The sequence below is a fragment of the Mustela lutreola genome, chromosome 4 (assembly GCF_030435805.1).
Source record: "Mustela lutreola isolate mMusLut2 chromosome 4, mMusLut2.pri, whole genome shotgun sequence".
Classification (NCBI taxonomy): Eukaryota; Metazoa; Chordata; class Mammalia; order Carnivora; family Mustelidae; genus Mustela; species Mustela lutreola.
This window is the reverse complement of record NC_081293.1, coordinates 161,071,957-161,087,933: the sequence shown is the minus strand read 5'-3', so window position 1 is coordinate 161,087,933 and position 15,977 is coordinate 161,071,957. Positions and strand designations below refer to the sequence as shown.

The window sequence follows — 15,977 nt, the reverse complement described above, 5'->3', positions numbered from 1 at the left end:
CCCTTGCAGTTTCATTTGGAAGTCAATAAACACAGCACAGGTCATGATCCCTAAGAATATAACTGGCTTATTACTCATCTCCAAGTAATAAGAGATTATTTATTTTCATTATCCCTGTTTGTTTTTTACAGTCCATCAATATTATGGAACTGACTTTACAGAAATATGGAAGTTATGAAAAATTTGAGCAGGCCACTGGTGGCAGCCTGCTATCTAAAACTCGAATCTGGAGTCATGTTCGGAAGTACATGATGAAAGAAGGCTGCCTGGGTGAGGTATGAATCGGGAGTGACACGAGATGCTGTTGGCATTTTAACTGCTCATTAAATTAGTCACCCAGAGATCTCACTATATTGAATTGTTGTGTTCAACTTCATTATGTTTTTCTTTACTTATACTACCCTTTCTGTATAGCCTATGGGATTATGGGAATTTTTTAATGAAAATTATAATGAAGCAATTTGCCTCAGTGGCCTCCTCTTATTAGCAGCCCGTTCAGAATGACCAAGCAGTGAAGTGGTCTCTGGCTTGTGTACCATCCTTTGCATCATTTTAACTGGGGCCGGGGTCGGGGGGGTCTGTATTTGAGAGCACAACAAGGCACTGCTTCCTCAGTATAGCCCTCTACTTTTCTTCATTCCAGGAGAGGCTCTTGGGTTGCCCATGCTTAGAAGTGGAAGGGTCAGAAGTAATTATCATCATCTTGGTATCGGGAGATTCAAATTGGAAATAAAAACGTACTGGTTGGGGCGCCTGGGTGGCTCAGTGGGTTGGGCCTCTGCCTTTGGCTCAGGTCATGATCCCAGAGGCCTGGGATCGAGTCCCGCATTGGGCTCTCTGCTCAGCAGGGAGCCAGATTCTCCTCATCTCTCTCTGTCTGTCTCTCTGCCTATTTGTAATCCTCTCTGTCAAATAAATAAATAAAATCTTTAAAAAAAACAAAAAAACAAAAAAAAAAAACGTACTGGTTTATGGGTCTCTTGTTTCCTGTGAAAGCTTCCTCTCCCCAGCCTCTACATTTTGTTTTATATAAATGTATTTGTGTCCTCTTCTTAGATTGTAGTTCATCTCACTGAAGATCTGCTTTCCCGAGCTTCAATGACAGTGGTAAATGGGTGCCCAACACTGACCATTAATGTTTCCACAGCACGTGAGCACTGGCTGGAGGGAATGCTGAGGCATGAAATAGGTAGGGGTAGCCCTTCATTTGTTCACTTATAATATCAGAAATCAGCTGCAAAGAAACCTTTTTATAATGGTTTTTTTCTTAGCAGTATTTGGCGAAAGGTAATGAAATTGTTAGTTTTCATTTGAGCTAAGATATTAATGTCTCAGTTCAGATTAGATTTTTTCAGTACCATGTAGCTGTATTGAGCTTGGATTAACTCCTGGATTTCAGTTCACCTGTGTTTCTGAAACCAAGGGAAATGGAACTGAATGCTGGATTCCTTTCAGATATCAAGTCTCTGATTCTTCCCTTTAAGAAAATAAATTGTACAAAAGTCACACTTCTTTGAATGATACATGCAATCCTTCTGAAGGCAAGAGTACCTCCTTCAAAAAGCTTTAGGGTCAGGTCATTTTCCACTTTGTTTTGATTCATAGGTACACATCAATTTGGTTTTAGAACTGTTGGTAGAATCTTTTGTGGAAAAGAATTAAAATGTCATTTCTCGTTTTTCACATGCCTTTTCTTCTCCATAGGCACACATTATTTTCGAGGTATTAACAACCTTCAGCAGCCATGGAACAGTTGGACTGGTCGTAAAAAACATGAGCTAAAGCCAAACAATCCCACAGAGGAAGGACTGGCAAGTATTCACAGCGTCCTTTTTAGAAAAGACCCCTTTTTATGGAGGGCGGCCCTCCTCTACTACACTGTTTATCGAGCCAGCCAAATGTCTTTTTGCGAACTCTTCAAAGATATTGGAAAGTTTGTCAAGGACCCCAATACAAGATGGGATTATTGTGTACGAGCCAAGAGGGGATGGACTGATACTTCTCAACCAGGTGGGTGCCCCTTGATTGTGTGTTTGCCTTATGGTCAGTTGTCTGTTGATTTCAATTACATCCTCATCCACCAGAGAAATCACTCACTAGTGAAAAATTAAACCGTTGTTACTTGAGGTCAATGCTAGTCTTCCCAAACCATATTTTGTTAGCATTCTTTATTCAGTTATCATTTTGAAAAATTTCAAGCCTATACAAATATGGAAATGATAGAATTAACACTCATATTACCCATCCTCTAGATTCACCAATTATTAACATTTTGCCAGTTCTTTTTCTTGCTCTCATTTTAAAAACAGCTCTACTTCACTTGACCTACAGTTTGCCCATTAAAATATATAGCTCAGTGGTTTTTAGAATATTCATGGAGTTGTGCAGCTATCACCACTGTCTAATGTTCTCTTTGACCATTAAATTCTCTGTTAGGCATACTGCGTAAACAGTTTTGTTGAGCTCTCTGGCTCTAAGTTTGTCTGGTTCTTTTATTTGGGACATATCCTCTGTCTTCCCAGTTTTTTCTGACTCTATCTGTGTTAGGAAATTCAGCTGCATCTGTCTCCTGCTCTTTAGAAGAGTGGCCTTATGAAGAAGAGCTTCTGTAGTGCTGTGTATTTGGGGCTGGGCATGCGGGGCCAGCAAGATCCACAGTGGTCTGCTAGAGGGGATCTACAGCTGTCTGGGAAAACTCCTGTGGAGGCCAGGCTGGAGAGGGTGGATCCACAGGAGATTGCAGGGGTAGGGTGTGCTGTTTGGAAGCTGTGTGAAGGGTCTGTGTGAGGAGACCTGCAGCTGCTTTGGAGAACTCCTGCAAGGGTAGGCTAAGAGAGCAGGGTATGCTGTTGACAAGCTAGGTGGAGAGTATGCTTGTTCTTTCCCGTTTCTATGTATCTAGGCTGGGGCAGGGAGAGGAATGGCACCTGTCAGCTCTTTTGTTCTTAGAGGAGTCTCCTGAAGATCCCTGCTCCTCCAGCACATATTCTGAGATTAGTAAACATAAATCTCCTTTTCATATACCCTACCTAAAGTTGCTGCTATGCTGTATCTCAGTGGGGCTGTTTGTTATGCTGTCTCTTTAAGGGCAAGGATTCGATTTCCTCTTGCTCCCTGGCTCCCCCAAATCTAAGCTTGGTGATTTTTAAAGTTCTTCGTATTAAGCCCCACTAACTATAAGAACTCATGAAGATAAGTCCCTCTGCCTTTCAAAGCCAAACGTTATAGGGATTTGTTTCTGCAGTGTGGGTCTCTTATGTTTGGGGTGGGTGTTATAGGGTCTGCTCCTCTCCTTTCTCTTTGCTTGCAATATTCCTCTCACCCTTCCCCATCCTTACGGTGTCCTCTCCTGAGGATAGTCTTCTGGGTCAGTTTGGTTTCTGACTACACCTCTGCCCTGTCCACCCTTTTCAGTGTGACCTCTTCTCTACATTTAGCTGTGGAGAGTCTGTTCTGCCAATCTGCTGGTTGTTTTCTGTTGGGTATTTACACTGACATGGGTATTCATAACTAGGTCTACTTGGGACAAGGTGAGCTTAGGATCCTTTCTCAACCATCTTCCCTGTGAATCCTTTGTCATTGGGGTTTTGATTTGGGTTTCCCTGATGACTAATCATGTTGAGCATCTTTTCATGTGCATTCATTGCATATTTTATGTAGAGAAGGGGTCTAAATAGACCCTTTGTCCATTTTTAATTGGGTTATTTGTCTTTTTATTATTGAGTTGTAGGTGTTCTTTGTATATTCTAGTTACGAAGCTCTTATGATTTACAAATATTTTCTCTATTCTGTGGGTTGTCTTTCACTTACTTAATAATGTTCTGTGACTTTTTAAAAGTACACTGTACACTTGCTCTTTTATTTCTGAAGCACTTGCATCTCCTAAGAATACATTCTTCTAATACAATATCATTATCACACTTAAGAAAGTGAGCATAAATTCAACAATCTTAACTAATACATAATATTTGGATTTCCCCAAATCATCTATTCTTCTAAGTTCCTATTTTGCTATAGTATTTTTTTTAAGATTTATTATTTGATAAGCAGAGATCACAAGTAGGCAGAGAGCAGGCAGAGAGAGAGAGGGAAAAGCAGGCTCCTCACTGAGCAGAGAGTGCAATGCAGGGCTCAATCCCAGGACTCTGGGATCATGACCTGAGCCAAAGGCAGAGGCTTTAACCCATTGAGCCACCCAGGCGCCCCTTTCCTATAGTATTTTAAAGCCAATTCCAAATACCATGTTCTCTACCTGTAAGTCTTTACTGATAAGGACAGTTTTATTCTTCCTGAAAAGTAGGAGCAAACAACTCATGACATCTGAACCTCATTGAAAAAATGTTCCACCTTTTTTCCATAATTGCCATGCTATTAGCATACTGAAAAAATTAATTTCTTAATACAATTTTAGTCCATTTAATAAAGCAGAATTTTATAAAATTAACACAATTTATGTCATGATGGGAGAAAAGTTTTCTTTGTAAGTGGAACACTTCAACTAGTTCAGATTTCATGAGCTCTTCCTTTTTCTGACATGGGTATTCATAACTAGGTCTACCTGGGACAAGGTGAGCTTAGGATCCTTTCTAATTTTCTTCTTCATATTTTCTTCTATTCTTATTTTTTTTAAAAGATTTTATTTATTTGACAGAGAGAGGGGGAAAGCAGGCTCCCTGCCAAGCAGAGAGCCCGACGCGGGACTCAATCCAGGACCCCGTGATCATGACCTAAGCCAAAAGCAGAAGCTTAACCCATCGAGCCACCCAGCCGCCCCTATTTTCTTCTATTTTTAAATCTCATTCTAATTCTTGTTTTCATATGGAAGAAGAGTATCAATATCTGTTTTTAATGGGGTGAGGGGTGGTATTTTTAAAAACTGAGTTTCTGAACTCCCATCTTTACATTGCCCCCGTGAGACTTACTGAGCTATAGCCATCCTCCCTGCTGCCCCAAGTGACTCCTTGCACATGGGAGTTCAGGTTATGAAGAGTCCTAAATGATCAGTGTTTCTTTATAATTAGAAAAAATTTTTTAACTATGTTTTAACTATGGGGAATGGGAATCTGGGGAAAAGAAATTCATAAAGGGAAGCTACCAGTCTGCACATTATCCTGGTCCTACCTAAGACCTTGCATTTTATATTATGAAGATAGGTAATTCTAATTTACCATACCATTTTTATTCAGGACTGATGCCTACAGTAAAGGGAATGTGTTAGTAGCAATTATTTAGTAATTTTTTTTAAATATTAGAAAATAAAAGCTCTTGTCTTCCTCTAGGCTGCTTTAGTAAAGACCAGGTATACTTGGATGGGATCCTACAAATTCTCCGGTACAGAGAGACCATTGACTTTCATCTACTGACTGCCCTGGGCAAGGTGAGTGAGACCAGTGGCAGGTAGTCTAGAACACACCAGGTCATCATTCCCTTAGGCTTGGTTTAAGGATTAAATAAGATTCAGATTCCAGTGGTTACTGTTAGTTACTGCCAGATCTCTCCCTCATAAAAGGTACCTTTTTTTTTTTTTTTTTAAGATTTTATTTATTTGACAGACAGAAATCACAAGTAGGCAGAGAGGCAGGCAGAGAGAGAGAAGGGGAAACAGGCTCCTGCTGAGCAGAGAGCCCTATGTGGGGCTCGATCCCAGGACCCTGAGACCATGACCTGAGCCGAAGGCAGAGACTTAATCCACTGAGCCACCCAGGCGCCCCACCTTTCTTTTTTATATTAAGTAATCTGTGGGGTAATACCTAAGAATGTACTGTTCTTTAACAACCTTGCAAGGAATGGTTTTAACATCCATTGATGATCTTTTCCCATATCCGTTAACTACAATAGTGTTGCAAAATAGAGATCTTCAAATTATTACATTTCACTCCCCCTTTAAACAGTATTATTATGGACTTAAGTTCTTTTTTATTCATCCCTTCTAGTGGCTGCTCCTGTGTTTTTTAAAACATGCCACCCTGTTTTCTGGCAAAGTAAAATATTCTGGGTCCATCTTATTCAAATCTCAGACAAGATTATTTCTCCAAGGAAGGCTGGATTCCTTTTAGTGAAAATGGTATTTAGAAAACAAGTACTAGGTGTGCTTATTACTTCTGGAATGTTGATGCTTCTGTGTCTTTCCAGTGAGCAAATCATGTATTTGTTTTAAATCATAGGGTGTTCTAATTCACATCACACACGCAAGTTTTTTACACCTTTTTTCCCATTCCATATGTGTGTCTCCCTTCTCTTCAAATGAAAATTATGTTTACCAACTGCAGTATTTTATCTATTATGTTTACTCATTCTTTCCTATAATAATAAACTCAGGATGGTTAGAGCACCTGGGTGGTTCAGTGGGTTAAAGCCTCTGCCTTCAGCTCAGGTCATGATCCCACCAGAGTCCTGGGATCGAGCCCTGCATTGGGCTCTCTGCTCTGCGGAGAGCCTGCTTCCCCCTCTCTCTGCCTGTCTTCCTGCCTTCTTGTGATCTCTCTGTCAAATAAATAAAATCCTAAAAAAAAAAAAAACTCAGGATGGTTGAAAGAATTACTGCTACTAAACAGTGGGTATACAAATCAAAATGGTCCAAAACTTTTGGGACACAGCAAAAGCAGTTCTAAGAAGGATGTCTATAGTGATACAGGCCAACATCAAGTAACAAAATCTCAAACAACCTAACCTTACACCTAAAGGAGCTAGAAAAGAACAAAGTAAAATTTGAGTGGAAATTAATGAACTAGAGACTAAAAGATCAATGAAACCAGGATCTGGTTTTGCTAAAGAAAAACAATTGATAAACCTTTAGCCGCCAGACTGATTAAGAAGAGAGGACTCAAACTGGAAGTGAAAGTGGGGAAATAACTGGTACTACAGAAATAGAAAGTAGAAACATGCAATCCTCTAAAATGGAATCAGAAAGAAGTAGAGAATCTTTTTTTTTTTTTTTTTTTTCTGTTGGAACTCAGTCTTTAATTCACACACACACACACACACCACAAAATGGCCCCTGCTTGCCATGGCCTAGGATTCACGAGGTAGTGTAGGGATGGTGGAGCTTACAAACAAGGGAAGGTCCCTGAACCCCGAGATCCCTCAGCTGCTTTCTAGAAGTAGAGAATCTTTTTAAAGATTTTATTTATTTGACAGAAATCCCAAGTAGGCAGAAAGGCAGTAGAGAGAGAGGAGGAAGCAAGCTCCCTGCTGAGCAGCGAGCTATGCAAGGCTCAATCCCAGGACCCTGAGATCATGACCTGGCTAAAGGCAGAGGATTTAACCCACTGAGCCACCCAGGTGCCCCAGAATTAAGAGAATTTGAATAGATTACTTACTAGTAATGAAACTGAATCAGTAATAAATGAATTTCCCAAAAAACAAAATGCCCAACAGCTAGGACCATATGGCTTCATGGATGAATTCTACCAAATAATTAAAGAAGAGTAAATATAATTCTCAAACTCTTCCAAAAAAATAGAAGGAAAATTCCCAAATTCATTCTGCAAGGCCAACATTAGCCTGATACTAAAACTAAAACCAGACAGAGTCTCTACCAAAAAAAAAAAAAAAAAGTATTTTTTTTTTTAAAGATTTTATTTATTTATTTGACAGAGAGAGATCACAAGTAGGCAGAGAGGCAGGCAGAGAGGCAGGCAGAGAGAGAGAGAGGAAGCAGGCTCCCCGCCCAGCAGAGAGCCCGATGCGGGACTCGATCCCAGGACCCTGAGATCATGACCTGAGCCGAAGGCAGCGGCTTAACCCACTGAGCCACCCAGGCACCCCCAAAAAATATTTCTGATGAACATAGATGTAGAAATCCTAAATAAAATAATACTCAAACTGAATTCAGTAATACACTAAAAGGATCACTGACCATGAGTAGGTGGGGTTATTCCTAAGATGCAAGGGTGGTTCAGTATTTGCAAATCTGTCATGATATATCACATCAATAAGAGAATAAAAACCGTATCATTTCAATAGATGAAGAAAAAACATTTGACAGAATACAACATCCATTCATAATAAAAACCCTTGACAAAGTAGGCTTAGAGGGAACATACCTCAACCTAATAAAGGCCATAAATTAAAACCCAACAGCCAGCAATGAAAAAACTGAAAGCTTTTCAAAACCCCTAAGATCAGGAATAAGACAAAGATGTCCATTCTTAACATTTTTATTCAACATAGTCCTAAAAGTCCTAAAAGCTGCAGCAGCCAGACAGGAAAAAGAAATAAAAGGCACCCACATTAGTAAGAAGTAAAACCATCAGTATTTACAAATGACCTGATACTATATATTTAAAAAAAAAAAAAAACCCTAAGAACTCCACCAAAAGACTATTAGAATAAATGAATTCAGTAAAGTTACAGGATACAAAATATATAGGAATCTATTGCATTTCTATACAATAATAACAAAGCAGAAAGAGAAATTAAGAAAACAGTTCCACTTACTGTACTAAAAGCATAAAATACCTAGAAGTAAATTAACCAAGGAGATAAAAGACCTATATTCTGAAAACTAGGAGACATTAATGAAGGAAATTGAAAATGACACTAACAAGTAGGAAGATACACTATGCTCTTGGATTGGAAGAATTAATTATGTTCATACTACTCAAAGCAATCTGCAGATTCAGTGCAATCCCAATCCAAATACCAGAAGCATTTTTCACAGAACTAGAATAAATAATCCTAAAATTCATATGGAACCACAAATAATGTCAAATAGCAAAGCCATCTTAATAAATAAGAACCAAGCTAGAAGTATAAAAACCCCAGATTTCAAGATATACTGCAGAGCTGTAGTAATTGAAACAGTATGGAATTGATACAAAAATGGATACATACATCAGTGGAACAGGACAGCCTAGATCATTTAATCCCCGGCAGAAGCAGAGTATACAGTGAAGAACACTTCCTCAATAAGTGGTGCTGGGAAAAACTGGACAGCTACATGCTAAAGAATGAAACTGGACCACCCTCTTACACAATACACAAAAATAAACTAAACATGGATTAAACACCAAAAACCTAAAAGGAAACCTAGGCTGCTATCTCTTGGATATATTTATGGATAGGTGGTCTCAGTCAAGGAAGGAAGAAAAAAAAAAATACTAAGCCACACCAGTATCAACAACAAATCTATTTTCATTACACTTTTTGGTATAAATAATAACATAATTTCAATAACTTAAAAATTAAAACTTAAGGGGTACCTGGGTGGTTCAATTGTTAAGTGTCTGCCTTTGGCTCAGTTCATTGTCCTGGCGTCCTGGGATTGAGCCCCACGTTGGCTCCCTGCTAGGTGGGGAGTCTGCTTCTCCCTCTGCCCCTCCTCCTGCTTGTGCGTGTTCCCTAGTAGGTAAATCTTTAAAAAAAATTAAAACTTATGAAAATATAAATGAACATGATTTCTTTATTTAAAGCCTCTCTACTGAATCAGGTTACAGTGTTGGTCAGAAGACAGTAGTTTTTAAAGCCAGCCATGTTTTGGAATTTAAAGTTGCAATGTTAATTTATAGAACTTAGAGTTTCATCCATAAACTCAATGTAAATATTTATGAAAGACTGGCTTCTTATATAAGTAATTAAAACATTTTTTAGCATACTTTTTCACAAAGAGAATCTAACATAAAACACAATTTTCCTGGGTTCTTTCATTTAGCTTTAGTCTGGACATTTGTTTAGGTTTTAGAGTCTCTCACATACCTGTATTAAGTTTAGTTGTGTAATTTCTAAACAAACTGGGTATAGGTCCAAGATAGAGTGTTAAATATTGACTTGTTTTTTTATGGTCATGGTATTTTTATGGTCATGGTATTAGCAGGCAGATAAATATTCTTTTTTTTTTTTTTTTAAAGTAGGGATGCAGAGGTGGGGGAGGAGAGAAAGAATCTCAAGCTGACTCCATGCCTAGTACGTGAGCCCAAGGTGGGGCTTGATCTCACAACCCTGAGATCACAACCTGAGCTGAAATCAGGAAGTTAAACACTTGACCTACTGATCCACCCAGGTGCCCCAATACATTCTTATTTAATATGGTAAAGGAGTGGAAGCCAATGATTTTTGTTATTTTGCAGGTACTAAAGTAATTTGAGGGAGAGTCCCCATAAACTTTTTCTTAAGACTTAGGGAAGATGTTATGTATATTTAAAAATGAACTCATCTTCCTCTTTTCAGGTCTCTTATGAAGATGTGGATCGCTTGAAAGGATTGGCAGTTACTGAAAACATGAGGGTCCCTCATTTCCTGCAGGACCATGGCCGATACATGGAACATTTAGAGAAAATTATGGAAGTGAATGAACTGACCGACAGGGAACTGAAAGATCTTATATATTAATCAGCATTCTTACAGATGTAGCTAATCTATTAACCAATTAGGTGCATTAGCACCAGCATATTTATAAAACAATGACTGTTTACATGACTTTTCTGTAGAATGATCTGCAGTATTCAGCTGAATTTTTAAAAGTTAAGTACAAACCTTAAACTGTTTCCTTAACATGTTCCTGTAGGCTGCAGGGGAAAGTTCTTCCTATTTTTATCTGAATCTCAGCAGAGTCCAACGAAAATACTACTGGTGAGTTTTTTTTTTTGTGGTTTTTTTTTTTTTTTTATTTTTATTTTTTATTTTAAGAATCTTGGTCAAATTGAGTGATAGGCTGTCTGGGCAGTGAGCATTGCTCGTTGGTGCTTCTGCCTGAACACCAAGACTCGCCCCGACTATAGAGATAGAACACTGGAATTCAGACTCCCAAGATTATATTTTATTTTATAAATAATGGTAATTCTCCTTTGAAAAATTAGTTTTGTTATGCTCCCCAAATGTAGCTGTATTTAAGATTTCTTATTTCTCTTCGATGTTAAGTAATGTTAAAGAGAGGGGGAAAGTAGTTTGAAAAGTTTTCATTAGTTCTTTTCCATATTGCTTCACCTTACCAGTTTATAGGAACTAAGAAAATTACCTCATTTTCAATTATTTATTAACTAAACTTTATTTGCTATATTTTAAGTTTTAGATTTTCCCTTCAAGATTTTAAGTTTTAGGGTCTTTCCCTCCCTATTCCTTCATATAAAATAAGTAAAAGTTCCAGAGAGGTTTGTCTACATAGATTAAAATAGTTGGGGAAGAGAGAAGCTACTCAGCTTTTTATTAAATGGAGCAACTAGCAAGACACAGATCGACTAATATAGCTCCTATACGCACTGGATATTGACTCTGTAGTATCTACCATAGACTTCACCGTGCGCTGGAGAGTGGAATTCCTAGACATTGCTGTTTGATAAACTGGCCCGGTCATGTTGGCTCAGTATATTTTGTCAAAATCTTTGACTTCATCAATTCAACAATAACCTAGTTTGCTTTCAAAAATCAGAATTCTGTTTTGCTGCATTTTCTCTGTTAAAAGCTTACACACCTAGCTCTTTATTAACTTACCAATTTTGATATATATTGGATATATATACTTGGGATCCAATGATTCTTCAAACAACATTTTAATGATCAGGAAGAGCACTGCTGTAAACACCCATTCAAAATTGCTACTGTAATTTTTACCCAAAGCTATCAGAGTTCATCTTTACCTCAGTTCAGGCTTAAATATGGTGCTAACACTGGTAGATACCTACTGCAAAGCCTGGTCTACATTCATGCTAGGAAAGGATTATAGGAAGTCTTCTGCAGGCTAGGTTATGTGATTTTTCTCATCCACATATCTAGAAGGGCTTGCCTCGAAGAATGTTGCCGCAAACAGAATGTATTCTGACTGGCACCTGGTAATTCTTGAAAGCCATACATCTCACCTTTGGTAAGTAGCAGGCCAGGCTCTTTGGACCATTAAAGGCACCCACAAACGTGTCCTGATGGCTGGAGTGTGGTCTCTGGATCTCTGTGCAGGCTTTGGGCACATTGTGCCAACACTAACCAGGTACTGGAAAACACTCTTGACCCCTCAAGCATATTTCCTTGTAGCAGAGTCATCCAGTTTCAGCTTTGGTGTAGCATTTTTCAAACTTATCCAAGATGATTGTGAAAATGGTGTTTTGTTAACTGGAATTGAAATAGACAGAAATGACAATATTTATGTCCTGTGATTTAAACCCCACATGCTTAAAAATTCAACATTTGTAGGCAATAACACTGTTACTCTTACATTATGGTTTAAATGTAAAGGAAAATCACAGAAGCCTTAATATCCTGTTGGTAGGATTATTTACAATGATTCTAGTCCCTGAATTTTAAAAATGGATATTCTCTATCTGATTCGGAAAAAGAAATACTTTCTTGCCTTATTGCTTTGGTATAAAGACAAAAAAAAACAGTGCTATCCAGACAAACAAAAAACAGACCTTCAATCACATTGGTTGTCTTAAGATCTTTTAAAAGTTAGCAATGAACCAAAAATAGTCCAAATTAGCAGAATACTTAAAGTACTCAAAGCTTTAAAAGTTGGGAAAGATTTAATTAATGTTTATTCTCTTTCCTGAAATAGCATTAAGGTCAGTTTTGTTCCCTTAAAATTGAAGTTTTAATAAATTGAAAATTATATCAACAGTACTTAGAATAGTTGAAGGTTGCATTAATTTTAATAGTTTTTAATATAGGCTGTTGAGGATTAGGATTTTGTCAATTTTGTCCACTGTAATTCTAACATATAGTTGTATCAAATATAAAGTCTGATAAACTGTTAGGTTTTCACATCAGATGGGATTCAGAGTAAATTGTTTGTAGACATAAATCCAGTCTTGATTTCTTTATATTTTCACTTTGTAAAAATGTTTAAAATTTGTATGTTTTGTATATATCTGGGCATTTTACGTTTAGCTGTAGTAGAAAGAGCGCTGAGGTTCTCAAATGAAATATGAGACTATGTATGCATGCAAACTTCTTTGAAAACTTAATTATATTTTTTGTGGTATTTCTGTGTTTTTATTCGGTGGTAATTATTGATTATGTTTGTCTTCTAATATCCTTGTTTATAAGGAAATACTAAATTTACCATATTCCACCTTTCTCCTAATTAGTTCAGCTTATACTCTCATGGGTGAAGGGAAAAGGATAGAGGGATAATTTCATCTTAATTTACTTAAATACAAAGACAACGATTCAAAACTCTAAGGAACTTGAGAAATCAAGGAAACATGACACCACTAAAAGATTATGATAATCTAGTAACTAAACCCAAAGTCATAGAGAGCTGTTTACCTGATAAGGAATTCAAAGTATCTGTTTTAAGGAAGCTCAATGAGGTACAAGAATACAGACAATTCAATGAAATCAAGAAAACAATACATGAAAAAATGAGCAGCTTAATAAAGAGATATCATAAAAAGAACAAAAGCATACTCTGGAATAGAAGAATACAATGAATGAAATGAAAAATAAAATAGCACCAACACCAAAGGATCAAGCAAAAAAATACGAGGATGGGAATTTTGAAATTATCCAGTCAAGGGAGAACAAAGAAAAAAATGAAAGTGATAAAAGTCTATGTGATCTCTAGGATACAATCAAAAGAAATAATTTGCAAATTATTGGACTTGCAGAGAAGAGAGGGAGAAGGGAAAAGAAAGCTTATTTTAAAAAAATAAGGCTAAACACTTCCCAAATCCGAGGAGAAATTTGGATATCCATGTTCATGAAACTCCTAGGTTACCAAAAAATCTCCAAAAACTTCTCCGAGAAACATTATTTAAAAGCTACCAAAAATCAAAAAATCTTAAAAGCAGCAAGTACATAGGTAACATTTGCATCAGAATGAAATGATGAAATGAAATTCTTACCAGAAAATGGCCCAAAGACTGGCAGAACAAACTCCACTACTAAGTGCTAGGAAGGGGCCACATCAGTGAAGGTAGGAAAGGCAACAGTGCAGTCTGGGAGCAAAACAGACAATGACCCTCCACTGTGGGGAGGGAGCTAGTGGCGTAGAGAAGGGTGGAAAACAGACTCACACTGGGGAGCCCACGAATGGGGAGGACGAATCTCCATAATATTTGCCTTCCACAGTTTGGCTTTTATGGACGTTGCTCCAATGAACGTGGGGGGTCAATGTGCCCCTTCTTTTCACAACATCTATGTCTTTGGGGTAAATACCCAGTAGTTCAATTGCTGGATCATAGGGTTGCTCTATTTTTAACTTTTTGAGGAATCTCCATACTGTTTTCCAAAGTGGCTCTACCAACTTGCATTCCCACTAACAGTGTAAGAGGCTTCCCCTTTCTCTGCATCTTCCAACATTTGTTGTTTCCTGTCTTATTAATTTTTGCCATTCTGAGGTGTCTTTCAACAGATAAATAGATAAAGATGTGGTCCATATATACAATGAAATATTACTCAGTCATCAGAAAGGATGAATACCTACCATTTGCATCAACATGGATGGAACTAGAGGGGATAATACTAAATAAGTCAAGCAAAGAAAGACAGTTATCATATGGTTTCACGTATATGTGTAACACAAGGAATAGCATGGAGGACATTAGGAGAAGGAAGGGAAAAATGAAGGTGGGGAAAGCAGAGGGGGAGACAAACCATGAGACACTATGAACTCTGGGTATCAGAGGGGAGGGGGCTGGGGGGAATGGGTTAACCCGGTGATGGGTATTAAGGCAGGCACATATTGCAATGAGCACTGGGTATTACACGGAAACAATGAATCATGGAACACTACATCAAAAACTAATGATGTACTGTATGGTGACTAACATAGTAAAAAAATTTTTTTTTAAAAGTAAGTTAGAGGGGCTGAATTTCAGGAGTTCTGAAAACCAATGACTTAAAGCCAGGAATTTAAAAAAAAATCTTTGGGCTCAGTTCTGGGAGAGTCTTGAGGGAATCAAGAAGCTGAGTCCCTGCCCTTAGCTCAACAAACAGCTCATGCAGATAATAGCATAGAATCAGCAGTTTGAAACATGCTGGGGGCAAACAGAAGGGAGAGTGATTTCCTCATATCAAAGCATGGCTGGACAGATACATCACAGAGAGACTCCTCAAGGGACAGAGGAACTAACAGGTGCCATTTCCCTTCTCCAACCACTCCCCACCTCTCCATAACTCACCCCCGCCATATACAGTGGGCATCTGCAGGAACCAGTACAGTGCTGCCTCTCGTTAGCCAATTTGCTTACACCAAGCCCCATAACCCTTGCTCTAGCAGATCTGCCCTTCCTAGTCTAACTTGCCTGAGTTCCTGCACTGTAGGTCCCCCAGAAGACCTGCAAAAACTCTGCCAACACCACATCTCCAGACCTGTATGTCTTGTGGAACCTCTGTGCTGGTAGTGGAGGGACCAGGTCTCATTTTACAAACACATCACCTCATTAAAATTCACCCCCACACACACCGTTGGTGACCGAACACTGCCTACAATTGGCAAAGACAGCCCCCGCAGACAACTAGAAGAAGGAAAAAGAGGCCAAGACTCAACAGCAGAGGACATGCAAAACACATAAGAGACCCTCCCTCAAGCACCAGGCCCTGGGGAATAGGACATTACACTGCAGGGCACTATAGGACCTCTCCTTCATAAGGCTATTATCATTAAAAGCAAGAGAAGTAGCTGATTTTTCTAACACATAGAAAGTCAAACAAAATGGGGAGACCAAGAAATATCTCCCAAATGGAAGAATAGAACCAAATCACAGCAAGAGATCAAAGCAAAAAAGATATAAATAACATGGCTGATAGATAACTTAATGATCATGAAAACACTGGAGAAAAGAGTTAAGGAAATCAGTGAGACCGTTAATGAAGATAAAAAAGAACCTATCAGATCAAGAACACAGTAAATGAAATAAAAAATACACTTGATGGGATAAATAGGATGCTAGATGAAGCAGAGGAATGAATTAATGCCTGGAAGAGAGAGTAATGGGAAGTAACCAAGCTGAGCAAAGGAGAGGAAAGAAAATAATGCAAACAGAATATCTTAGGGAACTCAGTGACTCCATCAAATGTAATAATTGCCTGATAGGATCTCAGAAGAA

General features: G+C 38.2%; 1 protein-coding gene across 4 annotated transcripts in view; it reads left to right on the top strand.

Moving 5' to 3' along the window:
• The window catches only part of MATCAP2 (microtubule associated tyrosine carboxypeptidase 2), a 67,432-nt gene extending 54,525 nt beyond the window's left edge, over nt 1-12,907 (top strand). For 3 of the 4 annotated variants that reach the window (XM_059171561.1, XM_059171563.1, XM_059171564.1), the window contains 5 exons: nt 132-275; nt 1,057-1,189; nt 1,705-2,010; nt 5,280-5,377; nt 10,168-12,907. In XM_059171561.1, the coding sequence (XP_059027544.1) occupies nt 132-275; nt 1,057-1,189; nt 1,705-2,010; nt 5,280-5,377; nt 10,168-10,329 (843 nt within the window). In that variant the 3' untranslated portion in view covers nt 10,330-12,907. The remainder of the gene's footprint in view (nt 1-131; nt 276-1,056; nt 1,190-1,704; nt 2,011-5,279; nt 5,378-10,167) is intronic. The other variant, XM_059171562.1, reaches the window with a different exon arrangement.
• Nucleotides 12,908-15,977: the final 3,070 nt, after the last annotated feature.